This window comes from Agelaius tricolor, unplaced genomic scaffold (genome assembly GCF_023055355.1).
Source record: "Agelaius tricolor isolate 1412-34295 unplaced genomic scaffold, bAgeTri1.0.p SCAF_5, whole genome shotgun sequence".
In the NCBI taxonomy this organism is placed as follows: Eukaryota; Metazoa; Chordata; class Aves; order Passeriformes; family Icteridae; genus Agelaius; species Agelaius tricolor.
This window is the reverse complement of record NW_027269265.1, coordinates 16,114,599-16,135,609: the sequence shown is the minus strand read 5'-3', so window position 1 is coordinate 16,135,609 and position 21,011 is coordinate 16,114,599. Positions and strand designations below refer to the sequence as shown.

Sequence of the window (21,011 nt, the reverse complement as noted above, 5' to 3'; positions counted from 1 at the left end):
CAGTTTAAAAACAAGTTTCCTGGTTAAAACAGTTGCTCAAATACCAGTAGACATGACATTTTTGGTGACATAAAGGGTGGCAGGTATACAGAGCTTCTGGGTGTATTCTAAACACTGTGCTACAGGCACAGTTTTATCATTGAATTTCATTTTAAAATTGAACCAGACATGCAACATATGGGTACAATGTCCTGAAATGGATCTTAATTGTTACTGCATTACCTAAAATTGTTGTCAGTTTGCCTTAGTATTTAGAGGTGATATATGACATTCAGTGTTGTTTAATGAGATAGGCTGGTTGTTTTAAAATGTCTATAAAAGTATTCTGGAAGTGACCTAGTATTAATGCAGGAGACTGAAGCAATAAGTTTAAAAGACCTATATGAATAGTACACATTCACACAGCAGCACATGAGCAGAACCTGAGACCATGAAGTAAATGCATACTTTAAAACACTTTTAGTGATGTTATCACTGAGCAGAAGAATTCCTCAGATCCATAATTAATTCAATTTTAATTTCCATTGTCCTGTAAAGACCAACTTCCTTAGGCAATAAAAAACCCAACTTCCGGGAAAACATGAAGACTATAATTTCATCTATAATAAATGTGGGGATTTTATGGTGTATTTATAAGCCATAGGTCAACAATTCACTTTTATTTAGGCAGCTACACTCCTCTGGATTTTATTGCACTTTGTCCCAATTCTCCTAGATACTTAACAGGTCACACATAACATCAGCAATGTGAGACAACAGCTCACAGTTCTCCTTTCTCAGAGGCCCTTGAAGGGATTCACCAAACAAATCTCTCATTTCAAAACACCAAGTTTCCCAGTGCCCCACACAATAATCCACTGGTTGGCAGGGGTCAACTAGGACTCCTAGGGCTGGCCATGGGAGTCAGAACAGGATCTCCACCCCTTGGACAGAAGTGCTTGTTACGCTTTCTTGCTTATGTAAAAGCCATGGGATTAGCCTTCAAATCTACTCAGAGTGCTTCAAACACCCCAGGAATAAGCCATCTCCATAGTAACAGCTTTAATATTCAGCAAGGAGTTCCATAGTACCCCAGAGTGTTCTGTGTCTGCTCATTGAAAACAAACTAGCCTTGTAGGAGGGCACCTGCCAAACTCACAAAGAAGTTGCTTTAAATATTTAATAGGAATAAGATGGCCAGTTATTCTGTCCTGAAATCAGCAGATGTTAGTGAAAGGAAGCTGTATGTAACAGTTGTCTGTGCCAACCCTCTGCACACTGCGTAGAAGCGCCCAAGGAATTCTGCCTGGTCACTCAGAAGAAATTTTACAAACTTGTAAAAAAGAAAATACAAGGAAGGGAGGAAGAGAATTAGCTGTCTCAACTTGTGGTTCACAGGACACCTGGGAAGGCTGCAAACTGTGGGTATTGCCTCACTTGGTTCACCTAGGGCTCTCAAACTAGTCAGTTGTGAGACACCACCGTGCTGCAATGATAACAAAATCAAGAAGTGCAGATTAAATTACACCTTCAGAAACTACTGGCAGTGAATTTGGGATTCGTGTTACACAGGGAATCAGTGGGAGGATATAACTTTTGCATGCTTAAAGCATAACTTGCATGAATCGTGCTCCAGCAGGTGCTATCCTAGCACTGCCCACTTGAAACCATTTTGGAAATGCCTGTCTGCAAGATGCCTGAATTTTGCTATACTGAGAACAGTCTCCAGAGTCCTCTGGCTGAGCACAGATAGGAAAGATGTCCACCCAGCAATGCATCTGAAAACAAGTGCCCACCTCTGCAAGCTTTGGTGGAGGCAGGAAGTGTCTATGAGCATTTTTAAAGCCAGCATTACAGATGCTACCTGCCTGATTTTTCAGACTCTCCCTGATCTGGCACACTTAGCTTTTCTGCATGTTCCCTTGGTCAGAGAGAAATGGACAGCCTATATCCTGCGTTTGCAGCAATGTTTTTACACACACAAAATGCACATTCAGATTTGATGCTCCCAGCTACCATGCAGATTCACCAGAGCCAGCAGTTCACCTGCATGGTGCTAGCTTGCAGCTGCTGGGGCTGGGTGAGCTCAGCCACAACCACAGGACAGCAGGCTACATGGAACCTTTTCTCTCACTTATCTGAGGTTAGACAAACATAACTCCCACAGGCTATGTGACTGTGCCTACAGCTCAATATCTCAGCTGGTAACCACTGCTAAATATAGTACCAGTAGTTTCCCACATAACAAAACACACAATAGGCCTTTCAGACATTTATCTCTAAAATCTTTTTAAAGAGTTGCTGGTGCTAATGGAGCAGATAACAGACAACATCCTCCTACAGGTACACCTGCTCTCAATTCTGTCATTAAACTCATCTCAGATGACAGCCATGGAGTGGCAGGTTCAAACAAGCTTCAAGCCCAGTAAACACTGAAGACAGCACCCAAGAAAGGCAGCAAACCTCTGGGCAGCTGGACAAGGCTTTGGCCCCAAGCCATGGATCAAGTTCCATGAAAGAGGCTGTGAATACTCTTTAAAGGGCATCTCTTCTCCTCCCCTTTTCAGAGCAGTGCTGCAGAGATAATGGCCAGGAGGGTTGGCTCCAGTTTGGCTCTACTGCAACTCATGATGATTTGAGGAAGAAGACCAAGGGAGGGCACTTCTTGGGACTGCACTGAGCCAGGAACAGGCAGATCCCACTGCTGATGCAGCCCACTGGTGACTCTTTTGAGGTGGGCTGAGTTTGAACTTCTCACTAGCAAAGTGCTGGCTCAGTCAATGAAGTCAGTCATTGTAACTCTTCAGTCTTTAATCACACAGGCCCCTGGAGGGAAATGCAGCTACCTCTGCTGAACATGCTTTTGAGCAACAGAGAGTTATCTGTGCTGAGATGTGACTTTGCTTCTGTTGCATTTTACCCCATTGCTTCTTCTCTGACCTCAGCAGACCTTGAGAACAGGGCTCATCTCTGTTCTGATACCTTTTACAAATTTGAAGCCAGTTTTTCTCTCCCCTGCCTTCTCTTCTATATGTTTGGGCCTTACTGCTATCCTCTAGTTTTTCTCCAGCTGGTCTTCAGCCTATCCCACAGTGATAAAGTCAGTAGTTACCACCAAAAAAACTGCCTCGTGAGACATGATGTAGATCAGTGCATACGTTACTTCCCTGTGCTCTCAAGTCTCCTGCAAGGACTAAACCACTGTTAATTCAAAGTCCCTTCAAAGACTAATTACTGTGCAGGCTGAAATGCAGGACTTGGGCTGAATTTTGAAAACTACTGCCTTAGGGCAGAAGTAGAGCAGAGCAGTTCTGCAAACATAAGAGACAACAAGAAGTCATTGGTTCTGTCTAAATATATGTTTGCCACACTGCTGTTCCCCAGTGTGGAGTTTTCAACATTTCAAGAAAAGGAGAATTTCAGTCTGTGCAAAGTACTGAATCCAAAATACTACTTGAAAAAAAACACCCAAAACCCAAAACATGAAGCACCAAACCAAAATGCAGGATACAGGATTGCAAAAGAATGTCCTCTATCACTGACTTCAAGACCCAATGTCTGAAATATAATCCTATTATTAAAACTGATATGGTTCCATCTAACACCCAATTTAGGTTGTTTCACTGCCCTGGGCAGAAGAGTGTTTTCATAGGTCTGCAAATTGCATAACACCATGTGGTAGAACCATGCTGGGAAGTGACCTGAGAATAGCAGAGCTGAGTTTTAAGAGGAAGCCAGTCACTGTGGAGAGAGACAGACAAGGCACTACAGGGCAGTAGGAATGAGGACCTGATCCGAAAAACTGAAGAGACTGGGAGCTCAGGACAAGACCTGTAGATGTAAAGACACCACAGCCATATTGAAAACTTTAAGTCTTCAATGATGGGTTAAAGAAACTACATAACAGCCTGTGTAAGTCTCATGAAACAAACACCCCCATTCAGGTAATGAGAGGAGATTCTCAGAAAGAAAAACACCCTACAAAACAGCAGGGTTATTTTCCTGGGCTAGACTGCTGAATTTAGCATGAGTGACAGACCATTACTGCCTCACCCTTATTCACACTTACAGCTCCTTTTAACCATTCTGGTGATCAAGGAGCTTGTTTAGTTGTTTCCAAGACAGATGTTGCACTAAAAAAGTTGGGGACAAATTTACTTATTTCAACATGCTCTAATCCATCCGTTTACTCCAGGACACGCTTATGAGAACCTGCAAGGACACAAACTCTCTACAGCAACTTCTGTGCACCTACAATTTTATCATTTTCAGATTCCTGGTATTTCTTTTGTGCACAAATGTCTTTTTGTGGGGAATCAATTTGCACAGGAAGAAATTTTCAAGGGAACAGTTTGTTTCTTCCACCCCCTCATTTTTTTTAATGGCCCAGAGTCTCAAAAAAGAAAACGTAATCTTCAAAGTTTCTACTAAAATAGAATTTAGTATTCTTTTCATTTCAGAATGAGGGCTAGGCCAAGAAAGGGTAGGTCCCAGCACACAGTCCCACACTTCAGTTCTTGAGTTTCCCTTTGCACAGAAGGGCACAACGGCTAAAATTGGCCACTAAAATTTGACCATATTTCCTAAGAACTGATACTTCAGATGCAAATTCCATATCTAAATAAGGGTTCTTCCCTTCCCAGACTGCCCTGTATTTGATCTCAGAACTACGTGGTAGCTGCCATCCCACCCCCGGCCTGGGAAGCAATGATGTGAGACAACAGCAGTAAAACTTGCTCCACAAAGCAGGAGTGGAAAGGCCTTTCTTACCTGGGAATGCATTTATATCAATGACTGCATGCTGCCCAGTCTGGTTGTTAATGATGATATCAATTCCAAAGAGGGAAACTCCCAGAGCTTGCCGCAGCGCTTTAGAGATTTCCCGGATGACATCGTCATTTGGCCGCTCAAATACGCCTTCAATTTTATCCAGCTGTAATGGAAAAAGACACATAACTAAGGGACTCAAACAGCCTTTTTAATGGAAAAATTGATTTTCAGAAGTTTCCAGGTGCATAGCCACCAAATCTAATTGCAGAGAACCAGTGGCATGAAACCGAGAAAGATACCAAAGAAAAACTGCTTTCATAATTCAAAATCCTTTCTAAATTGAAAATTCGTCTGCTCTAAAGCTTCTAGATCTTCCTCTTCATACTGGTGCAGCTATAGAAGCAAAGCAGTGTAGGGATGAATGGAGAATCAGACTCATTATTATAAGTACTAGATCTACACCTTAAAAAACATATACAGGTGGCATATTTAACTCTGTGCTGCAGAAGTTCTGGCTATCATTATTATTTCAGTGTAGATGAAGGTCTGTGTTAAAGGGCTGACAGGACAGACTCCTGCTGTTAGTTTAATCTGAATCATACAATAATCCCCCATACAGTACAACTCAGCTGATATCTTAAGGGTAGAGCATATCCTTTATGTGGGTTTTTATGTACAAATTATTTTGTAAGTATTTATTAAAATGAGTGACTTAGGTTACTTATGAATGGAGGATGCACTCTGCTTTTTAAACAACATGTTACACAGCAGAAGTATGCTGTTATGCCTACAGAAGCATGACTGGAATACATATTTGTATGAGTGAGATGGCATGTAAACCACAGGAGCACACTCCCTAAGTCTGAAAACAAATTTTTAGTAATGGCTTCTCCCTCAACATAACCACAAAAAGACTTATGACTAGCACAACTACAGTTTTAATATTTAGCATGCCTACCAGTGTTGCATACAAAATTCAAAATCAAATACAAAACTAGTCCCCAGCAGAACTTGTGAAAGAGAAAAGAATCCCAAGACTCAAGAGATTCAAAGGACCCAGTGCTGTAAAGTGACTTTTTCAGTAGCTGAGTGCCCAAGAACTTGTTAAGGTTCATATGTCCAAATCTTATTAAAAGGACTGGTAACGCTAGCATGAAACTGTGCAGTGTGCTGGCAATGCTGGTCTCGAAGGACATCCAGAAATGGTCCCATGGTCACAGCTCAGGCATTCTCACATGGCAGACAAGTACTGGCCCTCTGTGGCCTTGTGCCAACACAATTTCTATGCTTTAATTTTCACTGTTTGTCTTTCCTCACAGAACTGAGTCCTAGAAGAATGATTTATGCTTATTAATCTCTCTGGACAGTAAAAAGGTAGGTGTTTACATTCAGAATCTCCTTCTTCCCTTTGCCTAGATTAGCCCTGGGTAGTTTGGGAAGCAGAACATCCCTGCTACAAGCTCTTCCTCACCAGAGCTCGGTAAGGAAAACCAGAGGGGGACACAGTCATGCTGGTTCGTGGTACCAAACAGACCTCAGCCTGCAACACAGAAGCAGACAGCTGGTGAAAGAGAGTCACTAGCTACTAACACTTCCATAAGAAAGGATTAGATAGGTTTTCAGCTGCACTAGAGGGAAGAAGACCAAGTGTACTTACCGCTGTTAAGACAGATGAGGACTCTGGTTTGGAAACATTGTGGCTGTTGAAAAATATTGATTCTCTGTCTGCAATTAAAAACAGGTTGTAAATAACTTTATACCAGATTTTAATTTCCAAAGGAATAGTGCAAAGAACAGCAGGTGGCAGTGCAGCCCCATGAATCTCCTCCTGGTCTCAACCATCCACCCCACCCACAGGGCTCTCCTGCCTGCTGGCACTTGGCTGCCTGCACAGGCAGCGACCCACAGACAGATAACCCACGGTTCTTGTGGATTATCTGATAAAAAAACAGATAAATAGAACCACACACTGGGTAAACAGAAATCTGTTTTCCTTCCTTCACCACAGCAAATTAACTAAGTTCAGTCAGATAATGAAGATAATTTTTACTAATGTGCTATACTCAAAGTGACAGTTCCAAGGGGAAGGTGTGTGACAAAAGCTGCAATCACTGCAGGGGGAAGGCCGGTAGCACCCAGGCTACACTGAGAGCCCTGTGAACCTGGGCAGGGCACTGTGACCACGGCAGAGTGCAATACATTTTGTGGCCAGGACCTGTCCTTCTTTTGGAGGCACCACTGGAATGCAGAAGACACTCTGAGGTGACAGAAGCCACTGTCCTAACAGTTTATATGAATACAGATTCTGGCCTAATTAATTTGATCAGGACATAGACCAGACCTAAATGTAAATACAGGCACACACAGCTACAGGTAAGAACTTCCACCAGCATCCTACTACACCTATACTAACAAAATAAATGTTTGTGTGTGAAATGCAGTGGTGAGCATACATGGACATACTAGGATTAGCCAAAAACGCTAAGGAAAGTAACAAGACACTAGCATTTGTTCATTCATCTCCTTTAGTTTGATCCCATCCTCACCTCCTGGATTTGTCCAGTTGTTATCAGATCATGCTTGCTCCCATCTATGTGCTGCTAATTTTTTTATGCTTTTGGTGGGCACAGAATGCAGTCCTCTGGAAAGGAGCTTTTTTCCATAAGGGAAATCTAAGTAATATTTAATGAAAACCCTTCAAGTGTGGCTGTCTAATGACATACAGAAGAATCATTCTCCTCACTGACAAGTCCATTTCTCCTTCTCCCCAACACAGCTGATATCTACAAACCAAAGGACACTTCCCACCAAGATTTTCAACACTGGGCCTCACATGAAGAGAGAGGCTCATTTAGGGGAGAGCACAAGTGATCTTTAATTCAAAACACACACATATTCTAGGTAAAAATAGTGAGAGGAAGTGCTGAAATGATGGAATCCAGGAAATTCTCTCCGAAGCACATTTATAAACAAGTTCCGGAACAAATGACACATGAACTTAGTGGGAAAGAAGAGAACTTCTCTCCCTCTCCCCTTTTCCACATGACATAAAACAGGGTCTAACAGGTAAGACTCAGGTTACCATTGCATAAATATTTACTATATGAATGCCATTCGTACGTATTCCAGAGCAGGTGAGTTATCTCCCTTTCTATTGAAATAATACAGAAGAGGAAACATGGCATGTCCAAACCAGCTGCCTTCACTGCAGCAGTTTTTTCAGATATTTTCTTCAGAGATGTTTCCTACTGAGGCTGCAAGAACAGACGTTTTCTTTTCAATCAGTACAACATACCTGAGATGCCTGCAGAGAAGTTCTTTAAAGATGGTCTTTTCACCACGGTGTAAGATTCCCCGACCACAAAAACTTTATAGAGCACAGCATTGTGGTTGATGAAGCTCTGAATGACACAGGGGGGGCGAACAGCTTTGAGGCCTTCCTGGTTGAAGATGATCGCCATCTGGAAACACACACACGATTGTGCAAAAGGCTGGCAATAATTTCATGCTTACCCACACCTGACAAGCACCAAGGGGAACATTTCCTTTTCTGCATCTTGTTCTATTTCATTGTGTTTCATTTAACTGACACACAACTCTGTAAACACTACTGGCAGTGAAGATTTCATTTTCAATCAACATTTACACAGCACTTTGCAATTTCATTTGCTGCCTTTAGTTGGGAAGCTACTGCAACTGCAAGTATAACAAAAGGATAAAACATCTGACCAACACAGACAACAAAGTTTGTATTGAATACAAGCCTGTATCATGAGAACAACAGAAGGAACAGCTCTGTGCACTAACTACAAGAATTCTTCCCAACAGCTTTAATTCCCTGATTTGGTTCAGCCCAGCTGCAATAAGACTAAGCACTAGGGCTTCACCCACACCATCAGAGGACATTTCTCAGACTCCAGTAGTTCTTACTGCTGACAAATGCTGGCCTATCGATTTTCCTGCTTGGTTTCACCCCATTACTCTAAACAGATAATCCTCTTGAAGGCACTGGAATAAATATGCCAAAAAGGAAGGCATTTATTGGGCCCTATGAATGATCAAATAACTGCACACATGCACAATAACTCAGTAGATTAACATTTTCTATGTTCAAGTCAATGTGTGCATTCAATACCTACTTGCAGCCGATACTCTTGCTGTCTCTATTACATAGCACAGAGTGAATTTGTGAGTGGTAACAACCTGTGCAAGAAATTTCTTTAACAGACAGAATCATCCATCAAGATGATTTACAGCAACAACATCACACCTCATTTGTCTCTTACTGGTGGCAAAAAACATTGTTGTCTTCCTCCTCTTGTGTGGACTGTTGGCATTATAGTGTCTACAACATCACACTGGCAAGAACTGTGCTGTTCTATAGTGTTCTCTTCCACTATTAGGTAATTCATTCCCACAAATAAACGTAAGATGAACAGGTTCAGCCTATTTTGGAAGTGTGGAAAGCCAGAGTTTATCTTCTCAGCACAGCACTGACCATGACTATTGGAAGCTATGTGAGGCCTCTGTTCTGCACAGCTCTGTGCTGGCAGCCCTGTGGACTAGCACAAGCCCATATAACCCATATAAACCCCGTGGGGTGCCTTATGCCGGTTCACTGCCACGTCTCATGGCTTTTAACATGCATGAATAGAGCTCCACGAATTTGCTTGCAGGGTGCACTTGCTCTTTGTCATCTAGCACAGACCTGCTGTGTCTGGCAGTAATGTGGGTACAATACTTGATTTCATAATTTCCAAACAGCGTTTCTCTTTATAAATGCAGAGCTCTTTTGAAGGCAAAACAAACCATTTGCACCAAGAATTTTTACTGACAAGGTCCATAAGGAATTCAGTCTCACAAAACATAGTGATTCTCTGCCTTTTCCTTCTTGTCTGCTCAAATGCTCAGAAGAAATTCTGGATACATTTCTTCAGGCTATGGGTCTCTCATGGCAGCTTTACCAAAAGTTACTTATGTTCTGACCTGCTGGCAGCCAGAAAGCACAACTTCCAGCCATCATCTCTGTTCCAGTTTAATAAATGGTGCTGGCAAACTGGGGGTCAAGTGCTGAGCTGCTGAGGCCACTGCTAGGAACACCACAGAAAGGGTGACACCACCCCAGTACAGCTTAACAACAGCATGTACTCACATGAGAAAAATGGGGTCTGCCAGCCTCACCTGGTGAACTCAGACACCAAACCCAAACTCATGCACCAAACTTAAACTCAAGCCTGAACCTAACAGCTGTCCCTGTTAGCCAGTACTTGAACTTTCTTAACAGCCATCTTATGAAGAAAAGCAGGGTTTCTGGTCAGTGCTCTAATTTCAGTGTCAGCTCTGCATTGGAAATATATCCACAAAAAATGAAGTGATTTACCAAAAGCCAGACAAGGAGTCGTTAACGAAACAGAAAACAACTTCTTGCTTCTAGACCTATGCTCCATCTTTTAGACAGATTGTGCTGTAAGCAGGTATTTACCCTATGCTTCCTTTGTAATTATTGACCATAAACAATTTCAAAACAGTCCCTCTCTGATCACAGATATAGTTTTGGATCACTCCTGAGAACTCAGCAACTCCAAAAATAACTACTGCTACTACTATGTAAAGTACTATGCAAGACTTCAGGCTGTTTTCCAGGGGTCCTCCTAAGCTCTCATCATAAGTTCCTGTGATAAAGTGCAGACCATGGGTGTATTTTAGTCTAATTTTTGCTCTGGCAGGAGGCTTAGATGTGTCTGCACTGTATGAAAGAAGATCAAAGAAAGATTCACCAAGGAAATAAAGTCCAAGCCTAACTGGACAAGTACTGAGAGGTTCATGCGTTTCAGTTTGCAGTTGCAGATGAACTCTTGACAGAAAAATCCGCAAGAAAAGAGGAGTCCTGAATTCATTACCAATCCAGTGCCCAAGTGTTCTCAGGAATGACAGCAAAAATTTACAGCAGCTGCTCCAACAAACTAACAGGACTGTTTTTTGGCTTGTGAAATAAGCCAAGGTAAAGCCTGCCTGAAAAATCTCACTGCATTTTTAAAAGGAAGTGCTGGTCAGTCAAGATTTCAGCCACAGCCATTCTGCTCATCTAGATTTACAATTTACTTGAGGGTCTTCAGCTCTCAGAGACATTTCAAGAGCAGCTGGGAAGCCTGGACTGATGGCAACGTTGTTAACAAAGGAAGCCAGGAGTTAGGAGAGCCAGCAGCAAGGGCTGGATTCTCAAAACTGATCTGAAGTAAGCAGGAAGGCAGGAAGCACAAATGGAAAAGAATTAAAACAGTACTCAACTCACTTAAATTTAGAGGAAGCTAATCTCATAGGTAATGCACTCATTCCAGGAATATACAACCATTTTAGCTGTAATTGCCTTACAGGAAGGCAGATAAGTTCTACCAGTCCTGTTCTCCCCACAGATCCCACTGTGTTATTACAAGTGAACATTGCCTGGAAACCATCTCTATTTGTTACTCCCTTCCCCCTCAGGGAAAGGAGCCAGCTGCTCCATCTGAAGCACAAACCCACTTTTCATCTGTACCACATACATATTGGAAAAGTAACTTTCTGGGGCAGAAACTTTATTTAGTGACTTCTTACCAAAGGAGTGACTGAAGGAGATTTCTTGGATACAGCTGACTAGAGACTACAAACTGCTAGAAGCAACAATATGATAGAAGGTGGAAACTGCTAAAAATAGCTTGCATGACAGGAGGTTCAAGTAATATTCACCTTCATTTCAGATTTTTAAAAAAATAATGCTGCAATTTAACATGAGGGAGAGGTGGGGAAGGGAAGTTGCTGGGGCAAAGCCCTCTTCCTACCCACTACAGGATTGGAAATCACCAGCCAAGCCACCACAGGGGGACTGGGGGACAGGACACGACTGGAAGCAGGTGAATAATACTGCAAGAATTTTTAACTCACCTCATGAGAGTTGGTTCCATGGGCCACTCTGGTTTTACAAACTGGGTAAATAAAAAAGAAAAGACAATTCACCACTGAAACAGAACACACAAACCCTTTATAATCCTGTTTCCACCCACACATGCAAACACCAGAGTCCACCAGACCAAGGCACTGACTGTAACAGACACCAGTGACAGTCTCTGCTTGAACAGTCTCCTCAATCACTGCAAAACTTGGCTTGCTCCAAGCTCTGCTCTCTCAATTCCTCCCTGTAACTAAGGTGCAAACACAGATCTTTATTAGGACTGGACAGAGTTGCAAAGCATCAGCTAAGAAGTTAGTACCAGTATTAGGATTGCCATCCGGTCTACTCAGAGAGCATTTTTACAACTATGTAATTTTTTTTCTGAGGCCAGAGCTACTTTACAGGTACCACAAAACACCACTTTCCTTAAAACAAAGGAACTGGGACACAGTCAAAAACAACTTATTTTCTTACCTCCCTGTTGGGAGGGAAGAGCAGGAAATGTAACAGGCTGAACCAAACAAAGATACAACTTATTTTTTACAGGCAACCATAGAGGAGGACAGAAAAAGGCAGAAAGCCTGGCAGTTTTTCTTTCTCTTTCACATTTATCTGCTCTGTATATCCTGATTCTCACCTCCATCTTGATTAAGAGGAGGAGTAAAACCCATTAGAGGAAAGTAACAAAAAGCTGCTTCTACTATGAGGCCACAGAGGAGCTGAAGACCCTAGGGCTTGCACAGTGACTAGGGCTGATGCTACTTATGTGTTAAGGAGAGGAGATGAAATCTTGCAAGTAGTGAGAGGGTGGATAGGACAAGACTTTTTTTCAGGTTGTTGGAAGAATCAAATTTCCAGGCAAGAGGACAGGAAGCTATGAAAGGGAGATAACCTGCACTAGAGTCCAAAATAACTTGGTAACTTGAAATTTTACAAAATGGTTTATGATGTCTCACAGACGTGCTCTGGAGAGCTGGACCTTTTTTAAGAAAAAAATAGAGACAGGAAAATGAAAAAACACTCCTAGGATATCAAGGTATATTAATTTTCAGTGCTATTTTGTAATTTCATCATTATATAGAGGGTTTGATTCAGAGCTCCCGAATATATGCTGCTGACTACTGAGGACTAGGCAGTCTGTATGGAGAGCACAATGTGAAGAGGAGGGCAAAGCCATTCATGAGATTTCAAGTACTGCTTCACAACCTGTCTTCAGGAGACCTGCCTCATTTGGGAGAGCGATGGCAGGGAGGGCAAAACATGATTTTTCCACACAACTTTACCTCTGAACCTTACAAATGAGGCAAGCAGCAAGGGAACAAAGACCAACTAACAGTCCTGCTCACTTTTTACGGCAAGGAATCAAATAAAGGAACCAATTAAAGTACAAGCCCTGCAATGAAACTTGCTACAAAGCACAAACAGTTCATAGCAGCTGTTTGAGCTGTGGGCCCTTGGAGTCTGTTATCTGTGTGAACCCTCTTTCTTTTACCCTCTAAGATTATATTTGTACCCTGGACCAGGGAAAGGGAGAGGTGGGTGAAAAAAGAGGATAATCAGCAAGGCAGTGATTTTCTGAAGAAAAATAATGAATGCAGCTGGCAGGAGAAACATCTTGCACAAGTTCAGGGCAAGAGGCTAACTTTGTTAGAACTATTAGCATTTCCCAGGAATGCATGTTTACTGTAGCGAGGTGCTGAAAGTAAGGAACATCAACAAAAGGCAAAGTAAAAGCTGATAGGGAGAGGGTTTGTTCCACATTCCAAGCAGACTGCCTCAGAGCATTTGTTTCAGGAAAGTTTTAATATCTTGACACTTCTGGCAATGAAACTCACGCTCCTACAATGTTGGCTATGTTTTGAGGGGGTGCATGTGCAGTATTTGGAACCTACTAGAAGCACCAAAGAAAAGCTCATGTACATACTGAATGGGAATGCCAGTCCATTCTTCTCTATAAGCTTCAAGGTATCTTCTCCACAGGCACTTGTCAGCTCCATAAAGGGTGGTGAACAGATCCTCTCATCTGCAAGAAAATAAAAAGACTCAAATGAAGATATGGAGTTTAGCTCCTCAGCTGCATCATTACCAGCTCTCTCCTTACTAACTGCCTCTTAATAGACAGCTTATATTAAAGCACCCAAAAGGACTGTAAGCCAGGCCTGAATTTTGGTTTCTGGAAACATTTCAGAAGATGAAAGGCTCAATTTTCATGCAATCTAAATGGCAATATAAAGCCAGTATTTTCACAGGCAGCAAAAATGATCACCTGGTTAGGAACACACTGCACATGACTTAGCCAGTGTGGTGAAAAGCAACTGGGATCTTTTTATGCCTTCAAGCATAATTTTCTAAAGCATTTTACAAGAAACAGAATGGTCTGCAAATATGACTAGAATAGGCAGTCTCACAAAGCCATATGGCCTGTAGGGTTCCTCAGGTGGCAGATTCCAGTGTGTATTTACTTCAGGCAAGGTGCCAGAACATTCTGCTGTTCTCTGGGACAGCTCTGTCATGAAAGCAGTGTTCATTTGGTCTGGCAAAGCCAACCAGAGCACTGCTGAGACACCACCATGTTAAAACTGCTCAGCAAGTTCTGAGTAAAGAGAAGAATCATGGGAACCATGGTAAAATTTAAAACCAGAGTGTTTCTGCCGATGTTGTGCTTGTTCACATGGGGTTGTGTGAAGGCTGGAGTCAAAAACCAGCCCTCTTGGTGACTTGGTAAGTTGACTTGCTCTAGGATGCACTTCTTATTCACTGCAGGAGAACTGAGATTCCCCTGGGAATGCAGCAGGAAAGGCAGAAACCACTGTAGGACTCATAGGACTTGCACATAAATCACTTAAGAGGGCTGGGTTGCAATCTGAAGCGTAGAGAGAACCTTGGCTTCAGCCATAGCTTTGAGACAGGTCAGCAGGGGCCCAGGTTTTCAGACAAGCTGTGTGCACGTTGACAACATTGACTAAGTCAAATCAAGGACATCACACAAGTATGAATGACTATTTAAATTACCTCCTCAGTGAGCACAGTCTTAAAACAGTACTACTTTAATGGAGTTTGATCTGTTGCCAGGTTAACTTCGGAGCCACAAATGAGTTATAGCTTGAACACAATTCAGAACGGGTCTGCCAAGACTTCTTCGCTTTTCAGACTTATTTCAAGAGAAAAAGGATGACACCTTTCTCCAAAAAGCGACTGGAGACAAGCACAAATGGTGGGAGCAACTGCCTCTGGCAAACTCAAGTCACAGGTTTATATAAACCAGCAACTTATCTTGAAAATAAGCAAAGCCTGGCTGAATTGAAACAAGTGGAGGCCATGGTGTGCAGATGGCGAAGAAACTGAAAAGTACATGTGAACTAAAAGCCCAGCAAAGCTGAACATAACTCTGAGACAGACATGCATTCAGAAATCACTTTATAAACATTGTTTAGATTAATACTTTTCACTTAATTGTAAGTATATATGTAAAGAAAACTGAATCACTGAAAGTAACAGAGATGCAAGACTCTCTATATTTTGGTACACATCTCTCAATACATCCCCAAACTTTTGGAATATCTGAGAACTCTGTTCATTAGCAGTGCTGTCACTACAAGAAGTTTTCTGAGAAAAGGCTATTTTCATAGATTCTAAAAGGAGCAGAAAGATTGATGCTTTGAGGTCAACCTCTACAAAAGTAAACGAAACATCCCAGATTTCAAAGCTTTCAATTTGCTGCTATGAAAACAGAAAGCAGCATCCAAAAGTGACAGGTACTGTAATATTTACAAGCCTTTGCCAGAGTAAAAGTTCCTTAGTTGGATGAATTTAGGGAATAAGATTTAGTTTACAGATACTTGGGAACAACTTTGGCTTGGCAGCTCTCCCACCCACATGCTTAAGGCTCACAAATAACTTTGCCTTCAGAGTGCAGATGCAGAGCAATGTATGGTTCCATCTCGCTTCCCTCTGTTTCTCTCTCATGCAAACAGGAAAGGGAGACAGGGAGGATTCAGTGCTCCTGCTGACTACATGACACTTGCACGGGGAGATGAAGGAAGGGACAAACAGGAATTTCTTTGACTTGTACTTAGAAAGGACCACCTGGATCAACAAAAAGTAGCAAAGGAGACTCTTAGCATCTCAAAGTGCTCCTGCTGAGTTTGCATAGCACTGGCATTTTCTCTGTCAGGAAGGCAATTCTAGCCCACTGAAACCTCTAAAACAGACCATTAATTCACAGCCAGACCTGAGGACAAATAAATCCTCACACAACACAAGATTTCAGTAGAGCCTACAGCTAGAAAACTGCTGCTCTGAGTTTAACTGCACACATTGAAATTCTAAAGATAGCAACAGGTTAAAATAAAAAGTTCTCCAGCAATTATCCTCTCCTTCTTCCCAGGGTGGCAAGCACATGCTAAAGCTTTCTCTCATCACCCAGCTCCTGCTATCAGAGTGACAGCAGTCTCTGCACACCTTCTCTGCACTGAGGTCCAGGACAGACCTCACTCAATGCCTGAGAGTCAACTCAATACTGATTTACATTGGCAATTCAATACTGATTTACACTGGCTCGGAACTACACCATGGACCCACATAGTGCAAATGACCCCCGGTGGTACACTGAACCTTCCCTCCCCTCCTGCTGTGTAAGCTGCTTTAGTGTGGGCTTACTGAGCTGTGGTCAGGTGCTGGACCCTTGGCACTGTCACCACTTCTTTGCAAACCAGCAGTGACAGGACACCACAGGAAACCGATGCCAAAAAGAACAACAGTAAATACACACAAACAAGTAAACGTAACAGTCGAGAGATGAGAAGGGGTCATGATTCTGGCTCCACTGCTGCCCCTTTGTATTGATGTTCCAGCCTAACCCTCCAGTCTAAAACCAAGCACTATTCTCTTTTGCACCTGAGAGCCCAGTGTGAACAAAGCACTTTAATAAAAGCAGTCTGAGAACTACAGCATGAGGCCACAGCCATGTCACCCCTCCTGTGCAGCTGCACTGGCCATACACCCCTAGCAGAAGTGACTCTGTCAGGACACAGACCTGATGCAACCCAGAACCTGTGCACAGAGCTGATGCTCTTGCTTTTCTACCATCAGTACTTGGCTCTGTGCTGTGCTGCTGAGTCGAAGAGTGTTCCTCTAAAGCATCAAGTTTGGAAAAAACTCCGTCTCATCTTCCACCCTTGGCTATGCACAAGTGACCTTAAATTCCAAGAGATTACTACGTATGCAGTTTCTGATCTTTTCACTTTGGATCTGAAACTAAAAATCAGGCACTTCCTCCCTCCCTTTGGGCGCATACACTGCATCACACAATAAGCAGGTGACCACAATTATTAACCCTATCTTCCTTCATGCAGCCTGTGCTGGACCAAAGGTATCAGCAGGAGGAGTCTGTCTGTAAGTCTACAGACTGCTGTGAATTAAGATTCTAGAATTAAGATTCTAAGATTGCTATAGTGCACATTTAGAGAATGGCATTTCTTTATTTGCTAAGCACCCGGTTGTCTCTGAGAGTTCTGCCTTTGAAATATGGCCACCACTCCAGGTGAACCTTGTCAGGTCCAGAAGTGCCAGCGTAACAGCAACAAGGAAAGATTCTTCAGATCAGAATGTTCAGCTTTCACTTCAGACAAGTACCAAAAGTATCTGTAGCACTTTTGTTGTTAAAAACAACATATTATAGTTAAATTTAAAAGTCAAAATCCTGTCACTCTGTTCCTCCCCCATCTTTGTCCTCATTTTTATTGCATGCTTTAGCACAAACTTTGTGGTATCTGTTTTCCATATTTGCCTTTAGATATTCTCCCTTTTCTTCAAGATTGTTTGATCTCAGAGGGAGTTCTCTCTCTCTCTATCCCCTCATTCTTACTTTCTGTATTGTTTCTCATTCCCCATCTCTCATCTAGGCTGTTCATTTTCCAACCATTATTTCTGTTCTTTCAGTGCCTCCTACACTTTATCCCTCCATCACCTCTGAACAGAGCTCATGGCTGGAGGGATCACATTCATGGCCAGCACAGGGGGAGCATTTGCAGTGGGACACCTGAGGACAGGTCACAGGTGACAGGCAGCAATCTCAGCACCAGGGCACTCAGCCCTGGCACACTCTGCTGTGGGGGGAGCTTTGTCTGAGTGCTGTTCTATTCCCACAGAGCAACAACATTGTTATAAGAGCTTGACGGCTGATGGCCAGTTTACAGGATGAGTAACACAGCTACCCAACAACAGAGAGGTGAAAGAGCACCCAAACCAGGGTGTCAGTGCCAGGAGGGGATTACTGCAGATGAAGTTCAACAATAGTGACAGGAGCAATGGGATGTGAAGATGGGGAAGATGCAGACTGAAAACTGGCCGGGGAAAAGCGTTTTCTGACAGTGAGAATTGGTGGAATTCTTTGTGCTCAGGACTTGCTTTAGTTAGAGATGCTGAGTAATGCTTCTCTACTCAGGGCACCCTGGTGGCCTGCAGACAGCCTGCCAAACAGTCACAGGATACCCAAACCCCCAGGAGAAGGCACAAGGGGCCAAACACTCAACACACACTCCCATTCAGTAGCCAGGCAAAATCGATAGAGGAAAAATAAGAGTAATACATGGCTGTTCCCAGTTGAACCAAGTCTTAAAAATAAATTGAAAGCATTGGGACAGGACTGTACAAGACAGTCTCCTGGGATGATTCTGATAAGGGTAAATACCTTGTACTACAAAAGTTTGAGAAGTACCAACACAGTGGACAACTGTGGATAACTGTAGGGAAAAAATAAATCATAAGAGAAGATTAATCTATTCAGATTTCGTTGGTCCTTATGATTTTGGACAGGTAAGAAAACAAATAATAGATTACAGACAAATCCAATGCCCTGCATTCATAGATCAACAAACTGTATTTCCTTGTATTCAGAAAAAGAGTTTAAAGGGAATTTATGGTCATCTGTGAGAATAGCTCAAAACCTCTCTAGAAAAGAAATACAATGGGAAAGCCACTGCCTATTAAGTTTCAGATTTACTGTCTAAACATGTTTCCCTACCTCATAATTCACCTTCCTTCACCACCTAGCCTAGGGATTAGGAAGTGCAGCACACAGGCTGAAAAAAAGAGTATTTATTCTCAGCACCACCAACCTCTTTCCACAAAACCACAATGCAGTCACAAACACAGCTGAACTCTGAACTTCCATTTATGAAGTGGGGAGAAGGCTTCACCTCCCCTTGGCCAGGCAGGGCTTTATGGAGCTAGTTAAAGGAGTTCCAGGAAAAAGACTTTTTGATGCTACTGGACAAACAGCAGCTGAAGAAGCATCATCTGAGCATCATCAACCAAAATCCTGAGAGTGTTACTGGAAAAACATAAACCAGAAGGTGTTTACTGATGAATATCATATCTTTTGCCCAGGCTCAATACTCATTATTAGCAGTGCCTTCCTTGTTCACACACAGAAGGTAAAAGACACACCAAATGAGGGGTGTGCTGAGGACAGGGAAAGGTAAAAGAAGCTGGTACAGTGAATTTATGAAACAGGTGGAAGGAAGATGCAGTTTGTCAAAGGAGCACAAGAGGAGGCCTGGAGTCCCCCAGGTGTGTAACAGACTTGGCACACCTAGATCCCTTAATTCTGCTTTCCAAGTCCAAAAGGAGCACAGCTTGTGCCTGAGTTGCTCTCTGTGCCTGGAAAGGTTGTCACTCTTATCCCTGAAAAGACTGGGTACACGACCTCCCCATCACACAATGCAGTATGCAGAAAAATGACAAAGCTGCTTTGAAAAGTGCTTAACACCCTTAAGAAAAGCACAAAACCATCCATGTCAAAATCAGGACTGGCTCATCATCTAACACTCATGGAGCAAAAGTTAAGTCTTAAACCATCAGAAAGATTTACAGCAGATGGGAACAAACTCTAAACTTCCTACTTTGTTGAAAAAAGCCACTCTTTAATAGAATAGTTTGCACTGGGATTTGAAAACATTTAAGACTCTTTAAAAATAAATATATTTTCAGTAAACTGTGCTTCCCTGTAGCTTCCATCAGCTTGTGGCACTCTGCTCCTGTGGGAATAGAGAGGATACACAGCCAGGGCAATGTCTTTTCCTCCTAATACAATAAGGGGAGGAAATCTGAATTTCCAGCTCACCCCTGCCTGCTGAGTTCATTTTCATCCAAAAAACCCAACCACACAGAGAAGCTGGCAAGGTTTTTTTAAGCATGCAACTGAATCTTATCTCAAAGGTATTGTAAACCACTACATGACAGAGTGTTTTGCCCTTTGAATCCCTTTATTGACTGTACACTTATAGCTTTGGACTGTAACTTCTGCTAAGGTCAAAAGTTGCTTCATCAAGGAGTCAGTCAAGCAAAGCCAACCCCAAGTTCACAGCAGCCCAGCCCCTGTGAACTGGAAGAGCCCCTTCTTCACTCCTCCCTCTAGCAGATAATTTTTCAGTTGAAGCTTCATAAACCTAAAAGCTTTATTCATAAACCCCACAACTTTCACAGGTTTATTTCAGCACTTTTGTGCTGTATTAAAGATACTCTCAAGCTGTTTTCCCTTCCCCTCAGAACTGCATGTGCATGAGGAATATTGCCAGAACAGATTTAGTTCAAACATATGTTGATCTATACTCATCACTGAAAAAACCAACGCATGTATGAATATCCATGTGCTTGCATCTCACTCTCTAAGTCTCCGAGGGGAAAATTCCAGTTTTAAGGATAAAGTAGCTGTATCTGGGGAGCATTTGGCAACACATTTCAAAGACACAAGAGGGCAGAGCAGACTCAGCTTTGAGGGCACAATTTCAAGCTTAACCTAGCTTGACATACAGGAACTGCACACCGAGTATCTGTGTTAATGAACATCTGCAGAGCAAGAGTCTTGGGTTTTAAAAAAGTAGTGATTTTGAAGCATCTGGGCAGCTAGTGAGGAAATCTCAGAACTGAATATAAATATGAAACTATTCAAAAAAATTCACAATAACTTGTCATTTCCATGCAATTTAGGAGTGCTAATTATGGGTTTTGAACATGATGAAATCAGCATAGACTAAAGAGAAAGTATAAACCATAAAGAAGAAATAAAGGCAAAGGTCATAGTAAGGCCAGCCTGATGGACTTTTTTCTCCCAGATGAACTCTTCCTCAGAGGCATCCATTTCACAAAGCTCTGGTCTGTATCAGATCCTCCTTTACTTTTTAGCTCTAGACTTTCATCTTATGCCCACTTTCCTTAATGAGCAGAATCCTTCTGATTCCCAAGGAAGGAATTCACGTCATCCTGTGGGTGCTCAGGCTGAAAAAGGCAGGTTTTGCAGACAAGCATTCTGCTCACTTGTGCTGATGGAGCC

At 42.4% G+C, this 21,011-nt stretch overlaps 1 protein-coding gene across 3 annotated transcripts in view; it reads right to left on the bottom strand.

Moving 5' to 3' along the window:
- The window catches only part of ITPK1 (inositol-tetrakisphosphate 1-kinase), a 141,045-nt gene that overhangs the window by 7,235 nt on the left and 112,799 nt on the right, over window positions 1-21,011 (bottom strand). For all 3 annotated transcript variants that reach the window (XM_071426578.1, XM_071426577.1, XM_071426579.1), the window contains exons 6-10: window positions 13,602-13,700; window positions 11,671-11,711; window positions 8,045-8,210; window positions 6,407-6,474; window positions 4,750-4,912 (exon numbers count right to left, since the gene is read on the bottom strand). In XM_071426578.1, coding sequence (XP_071282679.1) covers window positions 4,750-4,912; window positions 6,407-6,474; window positions 8,045-8,210; window positions 11,671-11,711; window positions 13,602-13,700 — 537 coding nt within the window. The remainder of the gene's footprint in view (window positions 1-4,749; window positions 4,913-6,406; window positions 6,475-8,044; window positions 8,211-11,670; window positions 11,712-13,601; window positions 13,701-21,011) is intronic.